Below are 11,253 nucleotides of genomic sequence, written 5' to 3' on the forward strand. Positions count from 1 at the left end.
TAACACATATAAGCTCAGCACGATTATCTTTTTTATTAGTACTGAATATTTGGATTGCATTTTTGTACTCTATATATCTTTGTTTACAGATGCCGTTGAACCACGGTTTATTATCGTCTTTAAGTGCGTGATGTGATTTACCTCTCGACCTAGTGTTGTGTGTGGTAACAGAACAATATTGTAGAATAATACAATTTACTGTTTGAGTGAAAATGTATCAACTGATGTATTTATACTGCCTATGCTATTCTCATTTATAATACACATATTTAAGAGCTCATCAAATTGTTCACTAATGTTACGAATTATATCTGCATTATTTTCCCTATTCAACCTTGCATTGTTGTATGATCGTCAGATATATTATCATTAATATATTCATTAACTAAATATAATTGCCGAATAGAACAGAAAAGAATAGATGTTTAAAGACACCATAGCACGAAAACTACATCGACTATTGGATGTCAAACTATATAATTGCCGAATGATCTGAGAAACAACTGAACTTTCCCGACTCAAAAATGTCAGATAAGATCAAAGTTGTCTTAACTAATACATAGTGTATAAGACTGGTACCGTTTGCATTATAAAACGTTACGTTACCGTTTGGATCTCTAGAATGTCTACCGTTCACTATTCGTAAGTCCGTTTAGGGCAATGGGTTAGTGGGTAATTGATAATTATTAGTGGGAGACAAGTCCGTGTAGCGGTCTTACATCTACCCATTGAGTCGTTAAACTCGCTTTGCTTGAGAGCCCGTGGACAGTGGGTTAGTGGGTAATTGATAATTATTAGTGGGAGACAAGTCCGTGTAGCGGTCTTACATCTACCCATTGAGTCGTTAAACTCGCTTTGCTTGAGAGCCCGTGGACAGTGGGTTAGTGGGTAATTGATAATTATTAGTGGGAGAGAAGTCCGTGTAGCGGTCTTACACCTACCCATTGAGTCGTTAAACTCGCTTTGCTTGAGAGCACGTCTAGGACAATGGGTTAGTGGGTAATTGATAATTATTAGTGGGAGAGAAGTCCGTGTAGCGGTTTTACACCTACCCATTGAGTCGTTAAACTCGCTTTGCTTGAGAGCCCGTCTAGGACAGTGGGTTAGTGGATAATTGATAATTATTAGTGAGAGAGAAGTCCGTGTAGCGGTCTTACACCTACCCATTGAGTGGTTCAACTCGCTTTGCTTGAGAGCCCGTGGACAGTGGGTTAGTGGATAATTGATCATTATTAGTGGGAGAGAAGTCCATGTAGCGGTTTTACACCTACCCATTGAGTCGTTAAACTCGCTTTGCTTGAGAGCCCGTGGACAATGGGTTAGTGGGTAATTGATAATTATTAGTGAGAGACAAGTCCGTGTAGCGGTCCTACACCTACCCATTGAGTCGTTAAACTCGTTTTGCTTGAGAGCCCGTCTAGGACAGTGGGTTAGTGGGTAATTGATAATTATTAGTGAGAGAGAAGTCCGTGTAGCGGTCTTACACCTACCCATTGAGTCGTTAAACTCGCTTTGCTTGAGAGCCCGTGGACAGTGGGTTAGTGGGTAATTGATAATTATTAGTGGGAGAGAAGTCCGTGCAGCGGTCTTACACCTACCCATTGAGTCGTTAAACTCGCTTTGCTTGAGAGCCCGTCTAGGACAATGGGTTAGTGGGTAATTGATAATTATTAGTGAGAGACAAGTCCGTGTAGCGGTCTTACACCTACCCATTGAGTCGTTAAACTCGCTTTGCTTGAGAGCACGTCTAGGACAATGGGTTAGTGGGTAATTGATAATTATTAGTGGGAGAGAAGTCCATGTAGCGGTTTTACACCTACCCATTGAGTCGTTAAACTCGCTTTGCTTGAGAGCCCGTCTAGGACAGTGGGTTAGTGGGTAATTGATAATTATTAGTGGGAGAGAAGTCCGTGTAGCGGTCTTACACCTACCCATTGAGTCGTTAAACTCGCTTTGCTTGAGAGCCCGTGGACAGTGGGTTAGTGGGTAATTGATAATTATTAGTGAGAGAGAAGTCCGTGTAGCGGTCTTACACCTACCCATTGAGTCGTTAAACTCGCTTTGCTTGAGACCCGTCTAGGACAATGGGATAGTGGGTAATTGATAATTATTAGTGAGAGAGAAGTCCGTGTAGCGGTCTTACACCTACCCATTGAGTCGTTAAACTCGCTTTGCTTGAGAGCCCGTGGACAGTGGGGTAGTGGGTAATTGATAATTATTAGTGAGAGAGAAGTCCGTGTAGCGGTCTTACATCTACCCATTGAGTCGTTAAACTCGCTTTGCTTGAGAGCCCGTGGACAGTGGGTTAGTGGGTAATTGATAATTATTAGTGGGAGACAAGTCCGTGTAGCGGTCTTATACCTACCCATTGAGTCGTTAAACTCGCTTTGCTTGAGAGCCCGTGGACAGTGGGTTAGTGGGTAATTGATAATTATTAGTGAGAGAGAAGTCCGTGTAGCGGTCTTACACCTACCCATTGAGTCGTTAAACTCGCTTTGCTTGAGAGCCCGTGGACAGTGGGTTAGTGGGTAATTGATAATTATTAGTGGGAGAGAAGTCCGTGCAGCGGTCTTACACCTACCCATTGAGTCGTTAAACTCGCTTTGCTTGAGAGCACGTCTAGGACAATGGGTTAGTGGGTAATTGATAATTATTAGTGGGAGAGAAGTCCATGTAGCGGTTTTACACCTACCCATTGAGTCGTTAAACTCGCTTTGCTTGAGAGCCCGTCTAGGACAGTGGGTTAGTGGGTAATTGATAATTATTAGTGGGAGAGAAGTCCGTGTAGCGGTCTTACACCTACCCATTGAGTCGTTAAACTCGCTTTGCTTGAGAGCCCGTGGACAGTGGGTTAGTGGGTAATTGATAATTATTAGTGAGAGAGAAGTCCGTGTAGCGGTCTTACACCTACCCATTGAGTCGTTAAACTCGCTTTGCTTGAGACCCGTCTAGGACAATGGGATAGTGGGTAATTGATAATTATTAGTGAGAGAGAAGTCCGTGTAGCGGTCTTACACCTACCCATTGAGTCGTTAAACTCGCTTTGCTTGAGAGCCCGTGGACAGTGGGTTAGTGGGTAATTGATAATTATTAGTGAGAGAGAAGTCCGTGTAGCGGTCTTACATCTACCCATTGAGTCGTTAAACTCGCTTTGCTTGAGAGCCCGTGGACAGTGGGTTAGTGGGTAATTGATAATTATTAGTGGGAGACAAGTCCGTGTAGCGGTCTTATACCTACCCATTGAGTCGTTAAACTCGCTTTGCTTGAGAGCCCGTGGACAATGGGTTAGTGGGTAATTGATAATTATTAGTGAGAGAGAAGTCCGTGTAGCGGTCTTACATCTACCCATTGAGTCGTTAAACTCGCTTTGCTTGAGAACCCGTGCCAGGAAGCAAGGAAATGTTTTATTTAACGACTCAACACATTGTATTTACGCGTATTATGGCGTGGGACATATGGTGAAGGACCATACAGATATATTGAGAGAGGAAACCCGCTACAACGGCCGGTAAGACAAAGGATAACAATGTGCACTTATATTCAAGGTATTCACCCTGTGTCATAACGGGTGACCTAACACGGAGTCGTTAAACTCGCTCTGGTTGAGAGCGGGTCTGAGTATGAACTACGTTAGCATTATACCACTAAGTTTTCAGGGATGTCCATCCCGGGTCCTGTCTCTGGATAGTCAAGGACTTGACCCGGACAGAACGGGAGACAGTACCAGGACCCAATTTCTTTCGCTAAACATCGTAAGTTACGTTTTGCACGTAAACGTAAATCTATGACTGGAGAGCATTTCACAAAGAAGTGTAAAGTACGTTACGAGTAAAGTTAGACGTAAATCTAAGAGTGCCCTCGGCCACAACTACTTGCGCTCGTAAATTGCTACGTCCAATTCGATAATTCATAAAATGGTAACATTTTTTGTTTTTGTAAAGCGTTTAACAAATTAACTCCCTTTAATAATCCAGTCACACTCAGGGCGGGATTTAGCTGAGTCGGTTGAGTGCTCGCTTGAGGTGCCTGCGTCGCAGGATCGAACCACCTCGGTAGATCCATTCAACTGATTGTTTGGGTTTTTTCTGGTTCCAACCAGTGCATCACAACTGGTCAAAGTCCTTGGTGTGTGTTTTCCTGTATGTGGGAAAGCGGATATAAAAGATCCCTTGCTGCATTAGGAAAAACATGCAGTGGGTTTCCTCTGACAACTACTTGTCACAAGTAAATCAATGTATTCTAGTGATGTCGTTAAACAAAAACATCTCTACAAATTAGAAATAAAATATATATCCACACACAAATGCCTGTTCATCAGACTTATTTTAATAAGGGTGAAAGGTGTCTAGACAAAAAAACAGCAACAACCCCAAACCAAACAAACAAACCACCCAAACGTCATCTTGCATATCGCCTACACAAATAATAACCTCGTTCATGACGTGGGGAAATTTTAGTTGCGGCCACTCATGCCATGTTTTATTCAGCCCCTTTTTGCAGTATATCTACTACTTTGATGAGAAACACGAATTGAAATCACCATATTTTTGTTTATTATTTGTTTAAAGTGCACATCGACTTGTCCAAACACTGGGAATTGGCCCATATACTCGTATAGCGTTTTTAGCTACATAGGATAGAAACTGTTGATAAACTTTCAGATCTTGAATTTATTTTCTATTATAATAATAAGTTTACAAATGCAGAAAAAACATTCAGCGGATCAAGGTAGAAACGCCGCTTTTGCGTTAGAAATGAATTAATTATATTTAAATACTGAAACAATACCCTCACTTTTTGATTGTTATATTACTAGTATTTTATGCTTTGCATTTCAGGTCTGGGGCTTTCATAAAGAAAACGCTGTCGAAAGGGTTCATGTTGATTTTTGTAAAAGATTACTTGGTACTAAATGATCCACAAATAACTCGATGATTTATGCTGAACTTGGCCGTGTACCATTAAGAGTCTTCAGGTTATTTAATATGATAATATATATATTGGCACAGGATTCTTAAGACAAATAATTGCACATTGGAAGCTTGCTATTCATATATATACTCTTCAAAAAAAGAAACGCAAAAGGGTACAAATGGGTTATAACTCCGATTTTATGTTTCCTACCGGTTCATGTTTTGTGAATATAAGGGCATTGCATGTCCCAAACACATTCCCACGGTTACATTCGATAAAACGCAGCTACTGTACAATAAAGTTCCAAAATGTGAATATTCGCAAAAACGCAGCCACGTGCAAACCATGTCACCACTGCACGTGCGTTGTCTGCACGTGCAACATGAACACCGACAGTATAAAAGTGCAGGGTGTTCGCTTGCCTGGCCTCTGTATCTGGCCGACAGTTGACAATCCAGGACATGCCACGTCTCAGTGAACCGCAGAGAAACAATGCCATCGGCCGACTAGACGAAGGCGAATCCAGAACGGCCGTTGCCAGGGCATTCCATGCGTCCCCAAGCACCATCTCCAGACTGTGGGACCGTTACCAGCAACATGGATCAACACGTGACCTCCCTAGATCCGGTCGACCACGGGTCACTACCCCCGGGCAGGACCGCTACATCCGGGTACGCCACCTTCGGGAACGATTGACTACTGCCACCTCCACAGCCGCAGCAATACCAGGTTTGCGCAGGATATCCGACCAGACCGTACGGAACCGCCTACGTGAGGTAGGAATTCGTGCCAGACGTCCAGTTCGAGGTGTCATGTTAACACCACAACACCGTCGACTCCGACTGCAGTGGTGCCAGATTCATCGACAATGGCCTCAACTATGGAGACAGGTGTGGTTCAGTGACGAGTCCCGATTTCTGCTCCGACGTCATGATGGAAGATGTCGCGTGTATAGGCGTCGTGGTGAACGTTATGCAGCAAACTGCGTGCAGGAAGTGGTAGTGTCATGGTGTGGGCAGCCATCTCACACACTGGCAGAACTGACCTGGTCCACGTGCAGGGCAACCTGAATGCACAGGGCTACATTGACCAGATCCTCCGGCCACACATCGTTCCAGTTATGGCCAACGCCAACGCAGTGTTCCAACATGACAACGCCAGGCCTTACACAGCACGTCTCACAACGGCTTTCCTACAGAACAACAACATTAATGCCCTTCCTTGGCCATCGATATCACCGGATTTGAACCCAATTGAGCATCTATGGGACGAGTTAGACCGACGCCTCCGACAGCGACAACCACAGCCCCAGACCCTGCCCGAGCTGGTAGCAGCCTTGCAGGCCGAGTGGGCCACCATCCCCCGGGACGTCATCCGTACTCTGGTTGCTTCAATGGGCAGGCGGTGCCAGGCAGTTGTCAACACACGCGGAGGCCACACCCGGTATTGACTCCAGATGACCTTGACCTTGGTGGTGTGTCCTATCACTTACTCACAATGGACTAGAGTGAATTGTGAACAATCCTGCAACATTTGGTAATTATCGGACTCACCATTCAATAATTAAATCAATTCTCCAAATGTTACGACAATGTGGTTTTGCGTTTCTTCTTTTGAAGAGTATATATATATATATATGATTGTGTTGAGAAATATAGCGAACAAAACTGGGCTTATCATGCAAAGCATGACTTTTCATGTTAGGGTTCAGTGAATTGTGGATTAATCAACACAAGGATGACAAACAGTTACCTGCTATTAAAAAAATATTATTCGATCAATCACAACAACTGATTAGAAGTCAGATATTTGCATCAGCAAAATGTACTTATTACAAATACCAGATCGATGTCTATTCACTGCAATATTATTTGTCCAAATTTATAACTCTACATTTTAGAAAATGTATTACTAAATTTCGTTTGTCATCTCACAATTTAACTATCGAGACCGGTAGATTTAACACTACTGACCGTTCTAAAAGAACATGTTTTTCTTGTGTTGATGATTATATGCAGATTTCACGGAACGCCATGAGGGACTCATGAGGGCATTCAAAGTTGTATGGTAGACATTTGGAGACTATATCTACTAACTACGATGTATCACTGACGAAACTGATGGCTGATGCAATTTGTTCATCTCTTTGGTGAAACTATAGCACATTTATTTTTTCAACGTTTTAGACGAAGTGACGGAATTCAGAGCTGTGGTGACAGTACTCATGATAGGTGACACCAGTGGGGAAGGATATGCTCACCATTTGAGTACACCTGATGTGATCACTGTTTTGGCAGTGAATCATGATTGCATGCCGTCACAGCTGTGCATATTCCAATGATATTATACTATGGTGACGTTACTTTGTGAGTTTATTACATTGGGTTATTTCTCGCTCCAGCCACTGCACCACGACTGGTATATCAAAAGACGTAGTATGTGTTATCCTGTCTTTGGGGTGGTGCATACAAAATATCCCTTGCTGCTAATCGAAAAGAGCACCCCATGAAGTGTCGACAGCGGGTGTCCTCTCTCAATATCTGTGTGGACCTTAATCATATAACCGTAAATAAAATGTGTTTAGTGCGTCGTTAAATAAAACATTTCCTTCCTTCCTTGTGAGTTTATTAAAACTGTGAGCGCCTTTGTATGCTTGCGTTATTTACCTTTACTACCTTATTTTGCAGGTGATACTCCGAGGAAGCCATATCTGAAACATGTCAACACCGTCACCATTTTCACCAAACCAAACATCCAACTTTACCGAGTCAATTGATGATCTCGGCATTGATGATAATCAGTCGTTCCTAGTCGGCGGGCCAGATTTTGATTTACATGGCTATGGCCACTGGTCCACTGTTTTGGTTATAGCCATAATAGGCACCATTGGCAACATCCTGCAGTTCATAATGATGAGCGACTCCAAGTTATCCCCCCTCTCCTACAGCGTGTACCTGAAATTACTCACTGTGTCTGACAGTCTCGTCCTAAGTGACGCTTTAGCTCTACAGACTGAGTACTATTTTAAATTGACGAAGGTCCCTGACATCAACGACGTCCTCTGTAAAATTGTCACCAGCTACGAGGACTTCATAATGTTGCTGTCGCCATGGCTAGTGGTAGGACTTACTCTCGACAAATTCGTATGCGTCTGTTTTCCGTTGATACGGGGAAGATTTTGTACGAAGAAGAAAGCCATTGTCGTCTGTTCATGTCTGATTGGTGGAACCATCCTGTTAAGTTTACCCAGTTTGGGTCTCATGGAAATGGGGAATTACGGATGTATTCCGTCCGATCTGTTACTCTATTATTCCATGTTTCTTCGTCTGGTAATGTCATCACTACTACCCTGTGTTATCATACTGCTCCTCAACATCGCCATCATCTCTCGCATCAGACGCAGCAACGAGTTTCGGAACACCTTCACGAGACACACGAAAACGTCTACGAGAGATAATTCAACACGCCCCCTGATGTTAGTCTCGGTACTGGCCTTCGTGACTTTGCTGCCCATCTCGGCTTCACAGTCAATCTCTCAGCTGTTCTACCTTCTGGAAGCAGACACAAAACCTGGGCTCATAATCTTCGGATTGCGACCAGCGTTCCACATAATCTTCTTGCTAAATTTCGGACAGAACTTTTTCATCTTGATGGCAAGTTCACGAAACTATCGTCAGATTATGAAGAGAAAACTTGTATGCTTGTCTGAGAAGGTGGAACGAACACACCAGAATTTACCAGCTCTACAATCTGTTGGATCCGCAGAAACTACGGATGCTGTTTCAATGGCAATAGTTATTTCTAATACCGCATGTTCAGAAGTGCCAGTTCCCTAATCATAACAATTGGTATTGTTGTTAGGGAATAATCTAATAGGAAATTAAAATATGTGTAAACGCTAATACAAAAAAGAGAAGAAACAGTTACATTACCTTTGAATTGAGAGTCTGACAGTACATTTTCCTGTCTACAATTAATTAGACTGCCATTTTTTTTTTTTCTGGATTACCTGGTGACCGAGCGGTTAAGGTCTTGAACTGTCAATAGCACAAACACTCTGCCGTTCGAGAGCTCTAAGGACATTTAGACGGTTATGATCGCTCTCTGACGTTCGAGAGATAGACGGACATTCGGACGGTTGTGATCGTTATCTTTTGTTCGAGATCTAGACGGACATTTGAACGGTTATGATCGCGCTATGTCGTTCGAGAGATAGAGGGACATTTGAACGGTTATGATGGCCCTCTGCCGTGCGAGAGACAGACGGACATTTGAACGGTTATAATCGCAGTCTGCCGTTCGAGAGCTAGACGGACGTTTGGATGGTTATGATCGCTCTCTGCCGTTCGAGAGCTAGACGGACGTTTGTACGGTTATGATCGCTCTCTGCCGTTCGAGAGCTAGACGGAAGTTTGGACGGTTATGATCGCTCTCTGCCGTTCGAGAGCTAGACGGACGTTTGTACGGTTATGATCGCTCTCTGCAATTCGATAGCTAGACGGATATTTGTACGGTTATGATCGCTCTCTGCAATTCGATAGCTAGACGGATATTTGTACGGTTATGATCGCTCTCTGCAATTCGATAGCTAGACGGATATTTGTACGGTTATGATCGCTCTCTCAGTCAGAGATAACTCTGTTGTGAAAAACACGGAATGTCTGCTTACCACCAGGTAGGCAAAGCTTCCCTCTCTAACGGAAAACTATATAAAGAAACCAGACAGCATCCCGTTTTAATAATGTTCCGGTTATATACCTAGGTGGTGACGTGTGTGTATTATTGGTTATTATTTGAAATGTTTGTTATCGGCGAACTCGAACATTATCTATGTCAATGTATTTACATCAAACATGTGATTATAGTTGTATTATAGCGGGAATATTTGCCCACCAGGTGGTAGACAGCAAGTCCGTGTTTTCGCTGTATATTTATTTCGAACGGCAGAGGCGCGGCACGTAACCCAGTGCTAAAGCGCTCGCTTGGTGCGCGGTCGGTTTGAGATCTCGGTTGGCCCATTGTACTAGTTCTCGTTCCAGCCAGTGCACGACGACTGGTATATCAAAGGCCGTGTTGTGTGATGTCTTGTATGTGGGATGGTGCATATAAAATATCCCTTGTTACTAATGGAAACAAAATATAGCGGTTCCCTCTCTAAGACTATCTGTCAAAATTATCAAATGTTTGACATTCAGTTGCCGATGATTAATAAATCAATGAGCTCTAGTAGTGTCGTTAAACAAAACAGATTTAACGTTTCTGCTCCTGGTGTCCTAACAAGCAAACATAATACAATCGGAATTTTGGTATGGAAATGGAGATATCATTTAACGACAACTCGTCCGATTTTTATACTACACATATTTGGTCACGCCGTACGAGTGCGGTTAGGATACGGCGATTGAAGTGTATGATTTCTCAAATAATCGCTCGCGTCCGGTTAGGATACAGCTTTAGGCCTTGTTTCCGTAAACTCTGTACCGGGCTCAGCCCGATATATGACAGAGCTGCACATCTGAACAGGTTTCACACACTCCAACCTCCGATCTAGCGTCTAACCGTCTGCTATTGTTTTCCCGTAATATTGTCTATGGTTGGCAATATTCGGATTTGGTCGGCTTTAACGCATGCGTATTTCGACTCCTAACACAAAGCTTGGATTAAGTGTCGCGCGTATGAGCTGAGTGCTCGCTTGAGGTTCTTGCATCGCAGGCTCGAACTACCTCGGGGGATCCATTCAACTGATTAGTTTCTCCTTCCAATCAGTGCATCACAACTAGTCTAAAGTCCGTGGTATTTGCTTACCTATCTTTGGGAAAGTGCATATAAAACATCCCTTGTTGCATTACAGAAAATATAGCGGGTTTCTTCTGACGACTATGACCATTTTTCAATTTGGTGATTAATTAATCAATCTGCTCTAGTGGTGTCGTTAAACAAAACAAACGTCCAATTTGGTATTAATTACAATAATGTGACATTACATTACATTTTTCTAATTGTATTTTATTATTGCCTTTATTATTCTGTTGTATTTGTATTATAATATTGTTTCTTTTACTGTATTGCATTCCTGACTTTGCTGCATTGTAAGATGTTTCCATCTAATAAAATATTTCTACGATTAAACTTACATCTTAAATATATTTTCTTGTTTAGAATATCAGTATCTGTATATCCAATGTATTTCTGGTCGTCTTAATATTTGCAAAAAGCCCAAGCTGGATTTTGTCTTCAAATAATTTCGTACGTACGAAAAAATAATATTTTAGGAAATAAAATGAAATTTAACCTAGTACAAATATTAGAAGGATCAGAAACATGTCTAATATACAGCCG

General features: G+C 42.5%; 1 protein-coding gene across 1 annotated transcript; it reads left to right on the forward strand.

The window, feature by feature from the left end:
* The first annotated feature begins 7,631 nt into the window (after positions 1–7,631).
* On the forward strand, positions 7,632–8,750 carry LOC121392226 (probable G-protein coupled receptor 139). The gene has a single exon (XM_041523547.1). The coding sequence runs from the start codon at positions 7,632–7,634 to the stop codon at positions 8,748–8,750; it is 1,119 nt and encodes a 372-aa protein (XP_041379481.1).
* The last annotated feature ends 2,503 nt before the right edge of the window (positions 8,751–11,253 follow it).

This window comes from Gigantopelta aegis, unplaced genomic scaffold, assembly GCF_016097555.1.
Source record: "Gigantopelta aegis isolate Gae_Host unplaced genomic scaffold, Gae_host_genome ctg3545_pilon_pilon:::debris, whole genome shotgun sequence".
Taxonomy (NCBI): domain Eukaryota; kingdom Metazoa; phylum Mollusca; class Gastropoda; order Neomphalida; family Peltospiridae; genus Gigantopelta; species Gigantopelta aegis.

Coding starts and splice junctions, on each gene's coding strand:
- LOC121392226 (XM_041523547.1), top strand. CDS start 7,632: ATGTCAACACCGTCACCATTTTCACCAAACCAAACATCCAACTTTACC.